This window comes from Trifolium pratense, linkage group LG5 (assembly GCF_020283565.1).
Source record: "Trifolium pratense cultivar HEN17-A07 linkage group LG5, ARS_RC_1.1, whole genome shotgun sequence".
NCBI lineage: Eukaryota > Viridiplantae > Streptophyta > Magnoliopsida > Fabales > Fabaceae > Trifolium > Trifolium pratense.
The window spans coordinates 15,359,348-15,380,251 of record NC_060063.1 but is presented as its reverse complement, the minus strand read 5'-3'; the positions used below and the strand labels follow the sequence as shown (position 1 = coordinate 15,380,251).

General features: G+C 39.2%; 1 protein-coding gene across 1 annotated transcript; it reads left to right on the top strand.

Annotated features, from left to right (window-relative positions):
- Nucleotides 1-14,249: 14,249 nt before the first annotated feature.
- LOC123886102 lies at nt 14,250-18,080 on the top strand. Its single transcript, XM_045935442.1, has 5 exons — nt 14,250-15,008; nt 15,341-15,452; nt 15,546-15,670; nt 15,992-16,153; nt 18,045-18,080. Exons 1-5 carry the CDS (start codon nt 14,250-14,252, stop codon nt 18,078-18,080), a joined length of 1,194 nt encoding a protein of 397 aa, XP_045791398.1.
- Nucleotides 18,081-20,904: the final 2,824 nt, after the last annotated feature.

The window sequence follows — 20,904 nt, the reverse complement described above, 5'->3', positions numbered from 1 at the left end:
AAGTGTTGTGACAAATGTGGGTACACTTTGGAACAACACCTGTCTGTGTATCTGTGCGCGCCAGCTAGCGGGTTTTAATTTCTACTCAATCTTTTGAAGATTTGATTGAAGAATTGTTTCAAGGTTTCTTACAGAGGAAGGCGCACGTGTTTAATGTTGAAATCTGGCACGCAGTGAACACAATGCTGCACAAGATGCTATAGCATACGTTGCAGCAAGACAGTCGCAGAACACAGGAAATAAATAAATAAATGGCAGAATAATAAATAAGACAGATAGTTGTTAACCCAGTTCAGTGCAACGTCACCTACTCTGGGGGATACCAATCCAGGAATGAATCCACTATAATAGCTCTAGTTCAAAGCCCTCGACCAACACCCGGTACTTGACTTATCACCTAGACACTACCCGTGCAATCCTACCTAAGAACCTCTTAGATAATGAGACCCCGTCCCAAATTCCCTCTAACAACACGTACTATGTTGCTGTCAATAATAATAATCAGGATGGAGACACTCTTCTAAAAACTAGACCACACTCTTGCTTAAAAGCTTATGAGTGAATCACACACACTAACTCCGTGCTTCAAAGCTTAGGAGTAGCTTACAATAAACAACACAAACACAGTCCTAAACTTGCATCAAATTGACACAAGAAAGGCTGACAAAAGACACAAACTCTAAACCTTAAAAACTCACACTTTGTAAAAAACACGGTTTAGAATACACGAGTTGAATAGCTTGAGGCTTCACATATTTATAGTCTTCAATTGTCTTGATGGGCAAGCTAGGTCTTCAGACAAATACAGCTGTAGGAATTGTGGCCAACCCTAAATTATTTCCAGAAATATAATTCATGTTGTACCAAACAAAAAAAACGTCAAAAATATAATATAATTATATTTTTGTTTTAAATAACATTCCTTCAACCGACTTCAATAAAACTTGCTGAGCAAGGCTCGTTTTGCCCAGACGCACGTGCCTGAATATATAATTGAAGCAAATCTTGACTCAGATTTGAAATAAAAATTCTGCACGAAAATAGAGTATCAGTATGCTGTACTATAATGCTACAGCATCTCAGTCCAGCATCTGGCTGGTTGGCTTTTGCAAAATGTAGCCAATCAAAACACCAACAATCTCCCCCTTTGGCAAATTTTGGCTAAAACAACCTTAGGCCAGTGCATAGAGAGATACAGTCTAAACTTTCCTTCGAGTCAACATAAGCACACAACTAGGAAAGAAAGTAGAACGATGCTAAGCTATTTGAACTTTCCTTCGAGTCAACATACGCACACAACTAGGAAAGAAAGTAAAAGAATTCATCAGATGAATAGATAGCTAGCACGTAAGCATCAGAGGCATGCAACAGCGGAACATAACACATCTTAGCCTCAAAGTACAGACAGAGAGAAATAAACTCTCACATAGTGGATTCAAGATAGGAGAAATAAACTCCTTAAAATTTAAGTAACGCCACAGAGAATAGGAAAAATAAATTCCTATATAAACATGCATACCATAAGTAGTAGAAAAATAAATTCTACCTACTCCCCCTCAATATATGCATAAACTTCACTCCCCCTCAAAACTTGCATATCACAACTTGCATATCACATAGAACAGACATGCCATACTAGATGCTATAGCATTATGCATCACATCATGCACAACATATTACTCCCCCTTTTTAGCCATAAATTCTGACAAATAAAGTCAGTATCACATAGTAGGAGCAAAATACATATTTCCACAGAGTTATCAGATCATAGAGAACATAGAGTGCATAGAGAATCAGAGCATAAGAACTCATAAAGTGCATATACAAACCATCAGGGCATAGAAAACCTGGAGTATCGAACCCAAAGACATGGATTTATGCATGTTACAATCCAGAGAGCATCAGGGCGTAGCCCACAAAATTAAAATCCAAAAGGACATGCAAATAAAGCATAAGCAGGTCACATAGAAGGACTTGCGTCAGAGTCCTCCTCCTCTACCTCAGTATCACCACCTGCATTACCATCAAGAACACCAGGACTGACATTGGAGAACACCTTGAGGTCAACAATCATTTGCTTTATAGGCAAAACATCAGTTGACTGATTGACAGATGATGCAGCACAGTCTGCAGCATGTGTTACTCAAACAGTCTAAAACAAAAGACAAATCACAACCTCTCTTATCAGCCTCAGTACAAATGTCAGGATGTTGAGCTAAAATAGTATCACACATCAGTGTAGGAAAGGCTATAGGCATCTTCACAGCACATGACTTAACATCCAGAATAATTTCATCAAGAATATAAGAACCAAAGTCAGAAGGTGATCTGGTCCCTACAACATATATAAATCTAGCCAAACCTGTAGCCACAGTATTGGAATGAGTAGTTGGAGCCCAGTTGCAGTTTTCATCAATCCAGCTGCATTAATCAAATCAACAAGCTTTTGGCATTGTAAAAAAAACTTCACTTAAATTCCTTTCCACAGCAAGCCTTCTTTTTATCACAAATTTCCAACTGTCAACATTTTCAAAACGATGAAAGGAAATGTTGTCAATGGGTACAGGGGATACATCTTGAGGGATCCTCTTTTTCTTCACAGACTTCTTTGAGGATGCTGCAGGCGATGCAGTAGCATGTTGATCTTCCTCAAACTCTGAATCACTAGAGGAAATAGTCTTCCTCCTCAAAAGCTTCTTCTTTGGCTCAGAGGGCCTAGTAATCTTACTCCACTGTCTTTTAAGACCATAGATTTTCTTTTCCTTGGCAGTCTTGACAGGAACATTAGAAACAGCTACACCTTTACCAGCATTGCTCCTTAACCTCCTAGTACTAGAAGCAGGAGTCCTCTCAGTAAGGTTGAGATTGTCCACATAAATAACATTTGAATCTTTCTCAGCAGATTCATCAACATTCAAAGGAACAGACATAGTTTTACCACTATCATCAACATAAGGGATCACATAGATATGATGAACAAAAACATTATCAGTAGTAGTTGCTTCAGAACCCTTTTCTTTGTTAGGAACAATAACATTATCTGGAGACTCGGGTATAACAATGTTATCCAAATTTTCCCGTGCTGCAGATGTTGTAGCATCATGTGCAACATCTTTCTCAGGAACACTCTTCTTGACATGTTCCAACACAGAGTCATCTTTGACCTCAGTTGGAGCGCTAATATCATTACCAACAAATGTTAAACACAGCAGGGGAGAACACCACATAACTTTCTTTGACAAATACTTTCTCACCACAAGAAACATCCTTATCATCAACAAACACACAATTCTTACCAAATCTTCAGATGTTTCAACATTACCCATAACAGCGTGCATTACTAAATAAGTTGAAGAGAAAACTGCACGGCACACTTTCAATAATTGCTATAACTCTTCAGATAGGCAAATCCCAAGTTTGCCTCGCAATTTTTCAAATTGGACCGCATCTAGAGCCTTAGTAAAAATATCAGCCAGTTGTTCTTCAGTGGCAATATGCTCAAGAGTCACAATACCTTCTTCAACAAGATCTCTGATAAAATGGTGCCTAATATCAATATGCTTCGTCCTACTATGTTGGATAGGATTCTTTGAAATATTGATTGCACTAAGGTTATCACAGTACAATGCCATAGCATCTTGTACCACATTGTACTCCAACAACATTTGTTTCATCCATAATAGTTGGGAACAGCTACTACCAGCAGCTATGTACTCTGCTTCAGCTGTAGATAAAGATACACACTTTTGTTTCTTGCTGAACCAGGATATAAGATTGTTGCCTAAAAAGAAACAAGCTCCTGAGGTGCCTTTTCTATCATCTGCACAACCTGCCCAATCAGCGTTACAATACCCCTCTAGCATAGACTTGTTCTTGTAGACCCACTTGGTACCAATCACATTAGTATTTTCTGGTCGAGGAACTAAGTCAAGTGTCCTTCTAGTAGTAATTCCATGATTAGGATTACCAATAATCAGATCTGTAGGATGATTCTTTTGAGTACGAATGGATGACCCTTTCTTTGAAGTAGCAAAGATTGGTTCAGGTGTAGTAATCTCTGTATCATTCTTGAATTCCTCAATAGTTTCAGAATCTATACTACCTTGGATAGATGCTGTAGCATCTTCTGTATCATCTTTCACAACTTCACTTGAAATACCATCTATTACTACATTTATAGATTCCATCATGGTTTTGGTTATGTAGTTATATACTCTGTAGGCTCTGCTATTTGTTGAGTATCCCAAGAATATGCCTTCATCACTTTTAGGATCCATTTTAGTTCTTGGTTCTCTATCAGACAAGATATAACATTTACTTCCAAACACATGAAAGTACTTAACAGTAGGTTTTCTACCTTTCCACAATTCATACAGAGTAGATGTAGTTCCAGATCTCAAGGTGACACGATTATGAATATGACAAGCAGTGTTCATAGCTTCTGCCCAAAAACCATGAGAGAGTTTCTTTGCATGTAACATTACTCTTGCAGACTCTTGTATAATTCTATTCTTTCTTTCTACTACACCATTTTGTTGTGGTGTAATGAGAGATGAAAATTCATGGATGATGCATTCAGAGGCACAAAAGTCAGAGAATCTAGAGTTTTCAAACTCCTTTCCATGATCACTTCTGATCCTTAACACAACATTGTTTTTCTCTCTTTGAAGTAGAATACATAGATCTTTGAATACGTCAAAGGTCTCTGATTTCTTTCCAATAAAATTTATCCAGGTATATCTAGAGAAATCATTTACAACAACATAGGCATACCTTTTTCCTCCTAAGCTTTCAGTTTGCATAGGTTCCATCAAATCCATGTGTAGAAGCTCAAGAACTCTGGTAGTGGTAAGATGCTGCAGCTTTGGATGTGGCTTCTTGGTTTGTTTTCCAATTTGACATTCACCACAAATGCTTCCTTCTTCGATCTTGAGATTTGGCAAGCCCTTGATGGCTTCTTCAGGTATAGCTTTCTTCATGCTTCTTAGGTTGAGATGACCAAGTTTTTGGTGCCACAATTTTATTTCATCTTCTTTCGTGATTAAGCATGTCGACACATTTGCCTCTTCTTGGGGAACCCATAAGTAGCAGTTGTCTTCTGATCTGACGCCCCTCATCAAAATTTCACCCTCATCATTTGTAACCAAACATTCAGACTTGGTGAAGTTTACCTTCATCCCTTGGTCGCATAATTGACTGATGCTTATTAAATTTGCAGTCAATCCTTTTACTAACAACACATTGCTTAGTTTAGGCAAGCTATTACTGTTGAGCTCCCCTATACCAACAATTTCTCCTTTAGTACCATTACCACAAGTTACAAAACTAGTTGAGTAAGACTTTAAATCAACAAGAAATTTTCCAATTCCGGTCATGTGTCTTGAACAACCACTATCGAAATACCAGTCTTCCCTTGATGAAGCTCTAAGTGATGTGTGAGCAACCAGAGCAGTAATCTTCTTCTCAAGTTGAGTACCATCATTGGTCTTCACATTCTTACCTTTAGGTTTCCATTCTTGTTGAGTGGAGGCAGTTGTGGAAACTGGTTTAGGCTGATGATGCCTGTTAGGGTATCCAAACAATTTGTAACAAAAAGGTCTTATATGCCCTTTTCTACCACAGTAGTGACATATCCAAGAGTGATGTTTTCTTTTGTTCTTTGACAAGGGATGCTGCTTATGATGTTGTAGCATCTGTTGAGGCATCTTTTGCTTATGAGTTTCTTTTGGATGCATGTACGTGAGATCTGAGCTGTAACCTTTGTGTTTGTTGACATTCTCATAACTAAGCCCAATATATTTAGGCTTTAGAACATTTTTCTCTAAGATTTCTTCTAGTTGACCATCAGCTTTATGAAGTTTATCAAGATGATCATCATCTTTATACAACATGTCGGAGAATTTTCTCAAACGCCAAATGTCAGCATTTAATTTTTCAATGACTTCCTTAGCTTCATCAAGATCAGAGGATAGATAATTTACCTTCTTCTGGAGCTCATCCATCTTTGATATATTTTCAAATTTTTCTGCCTTCAATTGATTGATGGTTACCTTTTGTTTCTCAATGACTCTGCATATTTCTCCACTCTTGAGGCAGAGTTCTTTGTAAGAATCAGCAAGTTCTTCGTAGGTTACCTCTCCATCACAAGATTCTGTATCAGATGTAATAGTACCTGTTAAGACTGAGATATGTTTGGCAGTCACAGATGCTGTATCATCTTCTGAGTCATCATCATCAGACCAACTGACAGTTAGTCCTTTCTTCGTTCTTTTCTGATATGTTGGACATTCAGGTCTGATGTGACCATATCCCTCGCATTCATGACATTGAATATTCTTGTTTAAGCTTGACTTTTCATCACTCTTAGGTTTTCCTTGATTCACAATGTTGCGCATAGTGCCTGGAGCATCATTCTTAGAATTTGGTCTGGGTCTTTTGTCCATTTGTTTTAGAACTTTGTTGAACTGTTTTCCCAGCAATTCCATAGCTTCAGAGATACTTTCATTAGATTCTTCATCCTCCTCCAGTTCTTCTTCATTATTTTTAGATGAGAAGGCAATGCTCTTATTTTTCTTTTCACTTCTTCCATTTGCAGCACTTTCATAAGTTTGGAGTGATCCAACCAGTTCATCCAGTTTCATCTGAGATATGTTTTTGGCTTCTTCCATAGCTGTGACTTTCATATCAAATTTCTTTGGAAGAGATCTGAGCATTTTTCTTACTAACTTTTCTTCGGGAATTTTCTCCCCCAAAGAATCAAATTGATTATCATAATCTAGAATAGTCATATGAAAATCTTGGATTGTTTCCTCATCCTTCATACGTAAATTTTCAAACTGAGTAGTAAGGATCTGTAATTTAGACATTTTTACCTGAGGAGTACCTTCATGAACAGTTTCAAGAATCTTCCAAGCTTCCTTTGCTGAGACACATTTTTTGATCAGCTTGAAGATGTGTTTGTCTACCCCATTGTATAATGCATATAATGCTTTTGAGTTTCCCAAAGCAAGCTCATCTTCTTCTTTAGACCAGTCCTCCTCAGCTTTTAGTTCAAGTGTTGGCTTTCCATCTTTGTCCATGACCACAGGGGGGTCCCATCCTTTCAGAACAGCTTTCCAAGTTTTGCTATCCATAGATTTTAGGAAAGCAATCATGCGTGATTTCCAATAATCATAGTTGGAGACACCAACGAGAAGCGGTGGTCTGCTTACAAGCCCTCCTTCTTTGTCCATGTTGCCAGACATTCTCCCTGGAGCTCACCCTATAACCAGAAAGGGTGCCTGCTCTGATGCCAATTGAAATCTGGCACGCAGTGAACACAATGCTGCACAAGATGCTATAGCATACGTTGCAGCAAGACAGTCGCAGAACACAGGAAATAAATAAATAAATGGCAGAATAATAAATAAGACAGATAGTTGTTAACCCAGTTCAGTGCAACGTCACCTACTCTGGGGGATACCAATCCAGGAATGAATCCACTATAATAGCTCTAGTTCAAAGCCCTCGACCAACACCCGGTACTTGACTTATCACCTAGACACTACCCGTGCAATCCTACCTAAGAACCTCTTAGATAATGAGACCCCGTCCCAAATTCCCTCTAACAACACGTACTATGTTGCTGTCAATAATAATAATCAGGATGGAGACACTCTCCTAAAAACTAGACCACACTCTTGCTTAAAAGCTTATGAGTGAATCACACACACTAACTCCGTGCTTCAAAGCTTAGGAGTAGCTTACAATAAACAACACAAACACAGTCCTAAACTTGCATCAAATTGACACAAGAAAGGCTGACAAAAGACACAAACTCTAAACCTTAAAAACTCACACTTTGTAAAAAACACGGTTTAGAATACACGAGTTGAATAGCTTGAGGCTTCACATATTTATAGTCTTCAATTGTCTTGATGGGCAAGCTAGGTCTTCAGACAAATACAGCTGTAGGAATTGTGGCCAACCCTAAATTATTTCCAGAAATATAATTCATGTTGTACCAAACAAAAAAAACGTCAAAAATATAATATAATTATATTTTTGTTTTAAATAACATTCCTTCAACCGACTTCAATAAAACTTGCTGAGCAAGGCTCGTTTTGCCCAGACGCACGTGCCTGAATATATAATTGAAGCAAATCTTGACTCAGATTTGAAATAAAAATTCTGCACGAAAATAGAGTATCAGTATGCTGTACTATAATGCTACAGCATCTCAGTCCAGCATCTGGCTGGTTGGCTTTTGCAAAATGTAGCCAATCAAAACACCAACAAATGTGTTTCAGGAGGTAGCCAAAACCCTAGTTATATTTTCTAAAGGAATTATATTTTTGGAAAATATATTTTTGTGTTTCAAAAATAGAACTATTATTTTCAAAAATATATCAGCTGCTGCCGCAATTCTAGAAGCCCTAATTTTGTCTTGAAGCCCAAGTCGTTCTACTACTATAAATACGAAGGCAAGCATATGGTTTCAAGTATCTAAAATCGTGTTCTTACAAAGCGTGTGTTTTAGGGATTTTAGAGTGTTAATTATGAGCCTTTCTTGTGTCTCATTGATACAAGCTTAGGACCTGTGTTTATTGAGTTGTAAGTGTGAACTTCTCCTAAGCTTTGAAGTACGGAGATTGTTCTATTGTGTTGTGTGATTTGCTCGCAAGCTTTTAAGCAAGAGTGAATCCTAGTTTCTTAGGAGTGTGTCTCCACCGTTTGTAATCATTGAAGTTAATAACAACGCTGAGTGTGTTGTTAAGGTGGGAATTGGGACGGGGTCTCATATCTAGGAGTTCCTAGGTAGAAGTGTCATTGGGTAGTGATTAAGTGAGAAGTTGTAAACGGGTGAGTTTAGCTTCGAAGTAATACTGCTGATAGTGGACTTTATTCCTGGATTTGTATCCCCCAGAGTAGGCTGTTAGGCTGAACTGGGTTAACAACTCTTGTGTGTCATTTAATTTATTGTCTTTATTGTTTTATGTTTTGTGCTCTATTTATAGACAAGTGTTGGCGCACCTTTAGCAACACCTGTCTAATACAGACAAGTGTTGATACACCTTGATCAACACTTGTCCACTGTGTGCCAGAAATTTCAATTGGCATCATAGCAGGCACCTTGTTCTGAATTTTAGGGTGAGCTCCAGGGAAACCTTTTCTGGCAGGTATGGACAAAGAAGGAGGGCTTGTTACCAGACCACCTCTTCTGGTTGGTGCTTCAAATTATGACTATTGGAAGTCTCGTATGATGGCTTTCCTAAAACAAATTGATAGCAAGACATGGAAAGCAGTTCTGAGAGGGTGGACTCCACCTGTGAAGATGGACAAAGATGGTAAACCAACTCTTGAGTTGAAACCTGATGAAGAATGGTCCAAAGAAGAGGATGAGCTTTCTCTTGCAAACTCAAAAGCATTATACGCACTGTATAATGGTGTTGACAAGCACATATTCAGACTCATCAAAAAGTGTGTCTCTGCTAAGGAAGCTTGGAACATCCTTGAAACTGTTCATGAAGGTACCTCTAAAGTGAAGATGTCAAGGCTACAACTCCTAACCACTAAGTTTGAGAATCTAAGGATGAATGATGATGAAACCATTCAGGAATTTCACATGACCATACTTGACTATGATAATCAGTTTGATGCCTTGGGTGAAAAGATACCTGAAGAAAAGCTGGTAAGGAAGATGCTTAGGTCTTTACCTAATAAGTTTGATATGAAGGTCACAGCTATAGAAGAAGCCAAAGATATCACAGAAATGAAGCTGGATGAACTAGTTGGTTCATTACAAACCTATGAGGTAGCTACAAATGAAAGGATGGATAAGAAAAACAAGAGCATTGCTTTTGTATCGAATGCTGAGGAGGAAGACCAACAGAGTGACACAGAGTCTGAAAGTAGCATCTCTGATGCAATGGTCCTTCTGGGAAAACAATTTAATAAGGTTCTAAAGAGAATGAACAAACGCTCAAAGACAAGTGCAGCTGACACTGGTCGCAACACTTACAGGAATTTCAGAAAACCTGTAACAGATGAAAAATCAGCTCCAAATAAAGGTGTCCAATGTCATGAATGTGAAGGGTATGGACACATTAGAACTGAATGTGCAACCTTCATGAAGAAACAGAAGAAGGGGTTAACTGTATCTTGGTCAGATGAGGATTCTGAAGAAGAAGCTGATATTGCAAAGTCTATACATGCACTGACAAGTGTATGCACATCTGACACTGAATCATGCGATGAAGAGCTGACCTTTGATGAACTTGCTGAATCATACAAAGAATTGTGTCTGAAAAGTGAAGAAGTTTGCAGGGTCTTAGAAAAGCAAAAAGAAACAATTACCAAATTGTAAACTGAGAGAACTGTCAATCTAGCAAAAATCTCTGAGTTTGGTACTAAATGTGAAGAGAGTTTGAGAACCATTGAGGAGCAGAAGGCAACTATCATCAGCATAGAAGCAGATAAAGTCAAGCAACAGACAGAGATAGCTCATCTGAATGAAGAGGTAACTGAATTAAACTCTCATCTTGAGAATTTAAAGAAGCATGTTCTTAGGCTATTCAAAGGAACTGATCTAGATGAAATCCTAGAAACATTACCTACTCCTAGTAGAGCCAAAACAGGCATTGGGTATGAATATAAAAATGTTAATAGGATTATGGATTACAACAAAGAAGGGAAATACATGCCTGAGATAAGTAAGCAACCTTCTCCAAAAATGCATGGCAAGATGTCGCCACACCTGTCTCCTAGACAGCAGAGACAAGTGTTACCACATATGGCACCACATCAGCAAAGAAGGCAGAGACCTAGATTTATACCTAGACATAGAAGCAAGTACCACTCATGGAGATGTCATCACTGTGGAAGAAAGGGGCACATAAGGCCTTACTGCTACAAATTGTATGGGTATCCAAGTGAATTCCTTCAAGAGTCTGATCCATCCATTACTAAAACAAAGATGGAATGGAAGCAAAAGGATGATACAACCAACATCAAGGAGTATACAGCTGAAAGTAGTGAGAAAAGTTTGATTGCTCATACTTCTCTCAGAGCCTCATCAAAAGAAGATTGGTACTTTGATAGTGGTTGCTCCAGACACATGACTGGTGTTGAAAAGTATTTAAAGGAGGTAAAATCTTATGCAACAAGTTTTGTGACATTTGGAGATGGAGCAAAGGGGGAAATTAAGGGTATTGGAAGACTGATTGACCATGGTCTGCCAAAATTTGAAAATGTTCTCCTTGTAAAAGGGCTAACTGCCAATCTAATTAGTATAAGCCAACTATGTGAAGGGTGTTAGATCAAAGGATAATTGCTACTTGTGGGTCCCTCTAGAAGAAGCCAATGTATCTACATGTCTCTTAACTAAAGATGAAGAGGTTAAGCTGTGGCATCAAAAATTAAGACACCTTAACCTGAAGAGTATGAAGAGAGTCATATCTAAGGAAGCTATCAGAGGACTACCAAGTCTACAGATACAAGAAGGAAACATCTGTGGTGAATGTCAGATTGGGAAGCAAACCAAGGTGTTGCACCAGAAGTTGCAACACTTGTCCACTTCTAGAGTTCTTGAGTTACTACATATGGATCTGATGGGGCCCATACAGGTTGAGAGTCTTGGAGGTAAGAAATATGTTTTTGTTGTTGTTGATTACTTCTCTAGATACACTTGGGTCAATTTCATTAGGGAAAAATCTGAGACTTTTGAAGAATTCAAAAATCTTTGCTTACAACTTCAAAAGGAGAAAGATTGTGGTATTGTAAGAATCAGAAGTGACCATGGTAAGGAGTTTGAAAACTCTAAATTTGCTGAATTTTGTGCTGCTGAAGGAATAACTCATGAATTTTCTTCACCAATTACACCTCAACAAAATGGTGTGGTTGAAAGAAAGAACAGAACTTTACAAGAATCTGCTAGAGTGATGTTGCATGCCAAAAACCTTCCTTACAAGTTCTGGGCTGAAGCCATGAATACAACATGTTACATTCATAATAGAGTAACATTAAGAAAAGGTACTGCTACAACATTGTATGAACTATGGAAGAATAGAAAGCCTACTGTGAAATATTTCCATGTGTTTGGATCAAAATGTTACATTTTGGCAGATAGAGAACCTAGGAGAAAATTGGATCCCAAAAGTGATGAGGGGATATTTTTAGGTTACTCAACCAACAACAGAGCCTACAGAGTTTTTAACTCCAGAACAAGAACTATGATGGAATCAATCAATGTTGTTGTTGATGATATTGATACAACAAGTGCAGATCCAGCTGAAGAGACAGATGTTATCACACCTGTCCCCACACCAGATGATGATCAAACTGAACCTGAACCTGATCAACATTCTGAATCTACAACAGAGGTTGCTAGACCAAACAAAGGACCATCTACTAGAACACAGAAGAATCATCCTCTAGATCTTGTCATTGGAAATCCAAATCAAGGAATTACAAAAAGAAGATCAAAAGAAGCAATCTCTAACTCATGCTTCATATCTAAGATTGAACCAAAGAATGTTAAAGAAGCCTTGACTGATGAATACTGGATCAATTCTATGCAGGAGGAACTAACTCAGTTCAAAAGAAGTGAGGTATGGGATCTAGTACCTAGATCAGATGGTATAAATGTTATTGGTACAAAGTGGGTCTACAAGAACAAAACTGATGAAAATGGTGATATTACTAGAAATAAAGCCAGACTTGTGGCACAAGGATACACCTAGATAGAAGGAGTAGACTTTGATGAAACTTTTGCTCCAGTTGCTCTTTTGGAGTCCATAAGATTGCTTTTGGCTGTGGCATGCATCTTAAAATTCAAGTTATATTAGATGGATGTAAAGAGTGCATTCCTAAATGACTATCTAAATGAAGAGGTATATGTTGAACAACCAAAAGGGTTTGTAGATCCAAGTTTTCCTAATCATGTCTACAAACTAAAGAAAGCTCTCTATGGCTTAAAGCAAGCCCCTAGAGCGTGGTATGAAAGATTGACTGAGTTTCTTGTCAGCCATGGATACAAGAAGGGTGGCAATGATAAAACCCTGTTTGTAAGAGAGGAAAAAGGGAAGCTAATGATAGCTCAGATATATGTGGATGATATTGTATTTGGTGGAATGTCAAGACAGATGGTGGAACACTTTGTGCTACAAATGCAATCTGAATTTGAAATGAGTCTTGTAGGGGAACTAACATACTTTTTAGGTCTTCAGGTCAAACAAATGGAAGACACTATATTTATTTCTCAAGAAAAATATGCAAGAAACATTGTAAAGAAGTTTGGAATGGAAGGTGGTAGTCACAAAAGGACACCTGCACCTACACATTTGAAGCTTACCAAAGATGAGAAAGGGATTGATGTGGATCAAAGTCTCTACAGAAGTATGATTGGAAGCTTGTTATATCTTACAGCTAGCAGACCTGATATCATGTTTGCAGTAGGTGTTTGTGCTAGATATCAATCTGAACCCAAGATGAGTCATCTGACTCAAGTAAAGAGAATCTTCAAATATGTCAATGGAACATGTGGCTATGGAATATTATACTCTCATGGTAATGATTCTACCTTAGTTGGCTATTGTGATGCAGATTGGGCAGGAAGTGCTGATGATAGAAAGAGCACTTCTGGTGCATGTTTCTTCTTGGGAAGCAATCTAGTATCTTGGTTTAGTAAGAAGCAAAACAGTGTGTCTCTATCCACAGCTGAGACAGAATATATAGCAGCTGGTAGTAGTTGTTCACAATTATTATGGATGAGACAAATGTTGAAGGAGTACAGTGTTGAGCAAGATGTCATGACACTTTACTGTGATAATCTGAGTGCTATAAATATTTCTAAAAATCCTATTCAGCATAGTAGGACTAAGCACATTGATATACGACATCACTTTATAAGAGAGCTTGTGGAAGAAAATATTGTGACACTTGAACACATTGCATCTGAAGAACAGTTGGCAGACATTTTTACAAAGGCTTTGGACGCAAATCAATTTGAAAAGTTAAGAGGCAAACTTGGAATTTGCCTTTTTGAAGACAAATAGCAGTTATAGCATGTAATGCGTGTAACCAACTCTCATCCATCTCTCCACTTAAAGTTACACGCTAATCAAGGAAGTTTTAATTCAACTTCCCATAACCTCTATCAACCACAATCATTTCTACTCATCCACTATTTCTCTCACAACCAAGTTCTCTTCAACTTCCTCATCAACATTGTTCTAACTTCTACTTTTTCCAGAAAATTTTATTCAAACACCATGTCTGATTCTGCAAAATCCTCTCCAACGAAGAATGATGGTGTTCCATCGCTACAACAAGTTGTAATCGATGCCATTCCTCTCACCACCATACATCCTACAAGTCCGACAAAGAGGAGAAAATCAACTACAAAGAAGGATAAATCATCACGAACAAGCACAAATCCTTCTTCCCCTGCTTCGATTAAAGATTCAACGCGTAAAAGCAAGAAAGGGAAGGTTGAATCGAGTAAAGCATTTACAATGTCTGAACTTCACGTTGATCCACTTCCATCGAGTGGTGTTGCAACGCCTGTCGCTAATCCTGCAGTTGAAAATGTTATCGCTCCTGGTAAGACTTCTGTCAATATAGGTCTTAATATACCAAAATCTGTTAAAACCCTAGGTGTAGAGAACCCTGCTATATCTGGAAATTTGGGGAAAAGTGTTCCAAAACCCCCTATTACTGTTGATGCTAATATTGGTGCTTTCACTGAGACCAATGATGATGTTGCTGCTGAGTCTCTCAAGAAAACAGGTCCTGAGACTCATGCTGCGTCAAGTGTTGTGACACCTGACGCGGAGCCAAATGTTGTGCCAGATGTTACCACATCTTTGGCACCAGAAAATCTTGTGGACTATTCTGAGTCTGATGAGCGTCCCAAACCTAAGTCTGCTGATGAAGAGATTGTTGCTGATAAGGATGTTAATGAAAATCCTGATGTTATAATTGTAAATGAAACAACTGTTAGTGATAAGTCTGTTCCTACAAATTCTGAGGCTAGTGTGGCTAGGAGGACTAGAAGAAGGGCTGGTAAAGGTGTAGAAACTGCTGACACACCTGTCCAAACACCCAAACCATCTAGGGTTGGAAAAGGTACTGGTAAAAAGCCCCTATATGGACCTCCAAAACCTGTGAGTAAGGTGGTTCCTAGAACTGAGGAAAAGGAAAAGCTAAGAAAAGGAAAGCTCCACCAACTAGTGACTCTGAGTTTGAGCCAGAGACAGATGTTGCTGCATCTGGCAGCACATCTAGGAAGAGTATAGGAAGAAAGAAAGTTCCTCAATCTGTCCCCTATGCTCCCTTGGATAATGTGTCATTCCATCTGGAGAATGGGTCTGCTAGATGGAAGTTTGTATATCACAAGAGGTTGGCTCTAGAAAGGAATCTAAAAGAAGATATCCTTCAATGCCAAACTGTGGTTGAAGCTATTGAATATGCAGGTTTGATGAAGACTGTCTGTGGTTTGGACAAGTGCTATGACAGGCTTGTCAAAGAATTTTTTATTAATGTGGCTGACAATTGTAATGATCCAGCAAGTCCTGAATATAGGCAAGTATTTGTTCGTGGGAAATGTGTCAAATTCTCACCAACTATGATTAACCAATATCTGCAAAGAAATTCTGATGAGGTGGCTGATCTAAAGGTCACAGACAATGAGGTATGCAAGGTCCTCACAGGTGGCAGGATAAAGGTTTGGCCTAGCAAGGCTAAGTTGGCTGCAACTTCTCTCTCTCTCCATTTTATGCCATTTTAAATAGGATTGCTGCACACAATTAGGTGCCTACAACCCATTCAGGTGATGTGGCCCGAGGATTGGGAAAATTCATTTATGATGTGGGTCCTATTTCTTTCATGAAACACTAAGCCATGCTCTGACCTATGCTGTTGAGAAGCCAGTAGCTCTTCCGACTCTGTTATGCAATATCATCCTTGAGCAACATCCAGATATTCTGAGAAGCACTGATGTTCCTTGTAAAAGGAAAGGGATGTTGGCATTGAGCAAAGGCTGCTTGAAGGGACAAATGTTGCAGCAGGTGTTGGCACATCTATCCAGGCTGGTGTACTCTCTAGGAAGCAGATGATTGCTGATTTGACTGAGGCTAGCAGAGCACTTGAGGCCAGAAAATTGAAGATTGATCGTGTGATTGAGGCCCTCAAGGCTGAGGAAGATGATGAGATTGTTGAGGGTGAGCCTGATGGACAAGAAGGAGTTGACACTAGTGGCTTTGAGGATGGTTCTGAGGATTTGATGGAGGACTCTGATGAAAGTTCTTCTATCTGATTTCTGATGTTTTTTTTTATGTCTTTCTGATGTACTTTTGGTATTTCTCTTTTGTTGCTTCTGGATTTCTAGTACCTGTGTGTGCCTATGGTCTGTAATATGTGCACTCTGATATTTCTCTTGTCTGCTACTCTATGTTTTCCTGTGCATGGTGTTTGTCAAAATTATGGCTAAAAAGGGGGAGTAGTGTGTGTGTGTGTGTGACAAGTGTGTGGACAGATGTTCTTACATCTGGTGACTGTTTCTGCGCTAATGATCTATGCTTGTATTGAGGGGGAGTGTGAGTAATATGCATGTGTTGAGGGGGAGTAGTGAATATTCTTTCTCTATCTAATGATAATTATGCATGAATTCAGGGGGAGTGTGAGTGATAGTATCTCTTGATCGCCTGAATATGCTTGATGACAAGTGTTGTGCCAAATGTGATGGCACCTGACTAATGAGTCCACTATCCACTATGACTGAGAATTTATTTTTCTCAGATGTTTATGGGAATTTATTTTTCCGGTTGTTCTTATGATGAATGGATGCGCGTTAAACTATTAGGAGTTTATTTCTCCTACTTCTTAGCATCTACTATGGGAGTTTATTTCTCTCTTGTGTTGTTCCATGAGGCTAGTTGTGTTTTATTCCGCTGTTGCATTGCCTCTGATGCTACTTACCTCTTTTGGAAGTAGTTTTTATTATGTGTTACTTTCTTTCCTAGTTGTGTGATCATGTTGACTCGAAGGAAAGGTAATACTGTATCTCTCTATATACTGGTCTAATATTGTTTTAGCCAAAATTTGCCAAAAGGGGAGATTGTTGGGTTTTTGTATGTTGGCTACATTTTGCAAAAACATATTTTAGCCAAGTGTTGAGATATATGTGCCTACACCAAGTGTTGTGACAAATGTGGGTACACTTTGGAACAACACCTGTCTGTGTATCTGTGCGCGCCAGCTAGCGGGTTTTAATTTCTACTCAATCTTTTGAAGATTTGATTGAAGAATTGTTTCAAGGTTTCTTACAGAGGAAGACGCACGTGTTTAATGTGTTTCAGGAGGCAGCCAAAACCCTAGTTATATTTTCTAAAGGAATTATATTTTTGGAAAATATATTTTTGTGTTTCAAAAATAGAACTATTATTTTCAAAAATATATCAGCTGCTGCCGCAATTCTAGAAGCCCTAATTTTGTCTTGAAGCCCAAGTCGTTCTACTACTATAAATACGAAGGCAAGCATATGGTTTCAAGTACCTAAAATCGTGTTCTTACAAAGCGTGTGTTTTAGGGATTTTAGAGTGTTAATTGTGAGCCTTTCTTGTGTCTCATTGATACAAGCTTAGGACCTGTGTTTATTGAGTTGTAAGTGTGAACTTCTCCTAAGCTTTGAAGTACGGAGATTGTTCTATTGTGTTGTGTGATTTGCTCGCAAGCTTTTAAGGAAGAGTGAATCCTAGTTTCTTAGGAGTGTGTCTCCAACGTTTGTAATCATTGAAGTTAATAACAACGCTGAGTGTGTTGTTAAGGTGGGAATTGGGACGGGGTCTCATATCTAGGAGTTCCTAGGTAGAAGTGTCATTGGGTAGTGATTAAGTGAGAAGTTGTAAACGGGTGAGTTTAGCTTCGAAGTAATACTGCTGATAGTGGACTTCATTCCTGGATTGGTATCCCCCAGAGTAGGCTGTTAGGCTGAACTGGGTTAACAACTCTTGTGTGTCATTTACTTTATTGTCTTTATTGTTTTATGTTCTGTGCTCTGTTTATAGACAAGTGTTGGCGCACCTTTAGCAACACCTGTCTAATACAGACAAGTGTTGATACACCTTGATCAACACCTGTCCACTGTGTGCCAGGAATTTCACCGGGAAACTTCCCAGAAGGTTACCCATCCAAAGACTACTCCAAGTCAAGCACGCTTAACTGTGAAGTTCTTATCGAATGAGCTACCGAAAAGAAGATACATCTTGTTGGTATAGGTAGTACCCATCAATCCTTATAAGCATTCCTTCCACCATGCAATCTGAAACCTGCACAGCCTCAGGATCCCTCTCATTCCGATGTGATTCGTTTTTGCCTAGAAGCTGCCAAGAGCCGCTAATTGTCATGCCTCATGCACCGACAACCACTCCCCGCCATCGTCAGACCCGGGCTTTACATGCCCACCAGCTTCCGCTTGGTTCGTCCCCGAACCACATCGTACTGGGAGAGGTCTGCTCTGATACCAATTGTAACATCCCAGAAGACTTTACGCATTGTCGACTGACCCTACTGTTGGTGTAAGCCCTAAAGGCCAATTATTTATGATTGCATGATACTTGTATTGAATAATTCATTTATTAAATAAAGGCTCTTCTTTATTATGTTTATGTGTTAAAATAATAAAGTCCCTAGAATAGTTAGTTCGTTATGTGGAACGTTAAGTATGACTTAATCGTGAGAATCCATTAAACATAAGAACACTATTCTTAAAGCATCCGTAGTCAAGCTTTAAAGTGAAATGGGATAACATTAAAGAATAGAGGCTATTATGTTGGTAGATTGATGATCACATCTCATAGATCATAGATAAAGAGTTATCAAGTCTTCACATAGATATAAATGTTAAGGGTAACATTTGTATCGGATTGACCCACCGTGAGAATACTACATAGTGTGTTATGAAATGTCATAAGATATTCTCATAGTGATAAGTGGTGTATTCCACCCTTCGACCTGAAATCACTATGTACCCTAGATGTAGGAGTGTATTACCTTGTTGCCATTCAAACGTTATCCGTAACAGGATGACTATAAAGTCGGTTGATGGGTATTCCACGAATCATGCTGAGGGACATGAGTGACCTAGATGGGATTTGCCCCTCCTACATAACAGGAGATATGTCTATGGGCCCAATATTGAACTTAGCAAGGGTGACATACTATGCCTTGTGTTCAATATAGACATAGGGTAAAAGGGTAATTATACACAAGATATTTATCACGGAAAGGTTTGTCAGATCACGTGACATTCTTGTGACTTGGGTAGCAGTGATGTGTTGCTAGATACCGCTCACTATTTATAATATTGAGATTAATATTATTGCCAACGTCATAGGAACCTACAGGGTCACACACATAAGGACAGTTAATGACGGGAGAAATAAATATGACTTATTAGTGGGGTGCGATTAGTAACAGTAGGTTATTGGGCCTGCGAAGTCCAATAACCGCTTTGGCCTGAAGACAACATAAGAAGCTCTATTAATAGAGCTTTATGCAATTCAGTCTGGTTGTTACACACATAATCCGAATTTTGGAGAAACCCTAAAATTCTCTAAAACCCTAAACGCACTAAATCTCCCTCTACCGTCGTCTTGCAGCTAGCACTAAGAGGTGAACGGAAACTGTTCGTGTGGACCGGCTAGAGGTGCTGCGATCGTGCGGTGCTTGTGATCAACTCAGATTCGAGGAATTTTTTCTTCAAAGGTAATAACCGAAACCCTGATCATGTCCATTCGCAAGGATCCATCAAAGGAAAATTTTAATTTCCGCTGCGTTTTACATCTCTGTTTTGCTACGATTTTCCTTCACCTACAAACCAACACGAGTCTTTTCAGCGTGTCTTGTCCTCACTCACACGCTTCCCGGGAAACTTCCTAGAAGGTTACCCATCGAAAGACTACTCCAAGTCAAGCACGCTTAACTGTGAAGTTCTTATCGAATGAGCTACCGAAAAGAAGATGCATCTTGTTGGTATAGGTAGTACCCATAAATCCTTATAAGCATTGCTTCCACCATGCAATCTGAAACCTGCACAGCCTCAGGATCCCTCTCATTCCGATGTGATTCATTTTTGCCTATAAGCTGTCAGGAGCCCTAATTGTCATGCCTCATGCACCGACAACCACTCCCCGCCCTCGTCAGACCCAAGCGTTACATGCCCACCAACTTCAGCTTGGTTCGTCCCCGAACCACATCGTACTGGGAGAGGTCTGCTCTGATACCATTTGTAACATCCCAAACTGCTTTCAGGATGACCGACAGACCCCACAAACCAACACGAGTCTTTTCAGCGTGCTTTGTCCTCACTCGCACGCTTTCCGAGAAACTTCCCAGAAGGTCACCCATCCAAAGACTACTCCAAGTCTAGCACGCTTAACTGTGGAGTTCTTATGGAATAGGCTACCGAAAAGAAGATGCATCTTGTTGATATAGGTAGTACCAAACAATTCTTATATGTTTTCCTTCAACCATGCAGTCTCATACCTGCACAGCCTTAGGATCCCTCTCATTCCGATGTGATTCGTTTTTTCCTAGAAGCTTCCAAGAGCCGCTAATTGTCATGCCTCATGCATCGACAACCACTCCCCGCCCTCATCAGACCCGGGCGTTGGCAGCTTCTAGGCAAAAACGAATCACATCGGAATGAGAGGGATCCTGAGGCTGTGCAGGTTTCAGATTGCATGGTGGAAGGAATGCTTATAAGGATTGATGGGTACTACCTATACCAACAAGATGCATCTTCTTTTCGGTAGCTCATTTGATAAGAACTTCACAGTTAAGCGTGCTTGACTTGGAGTAGTCTTTGGATGGGTAACCTTCTAGGAAGTTTCCCGGGAAGCGTGCGAGTGAGGACAAGACACGCTG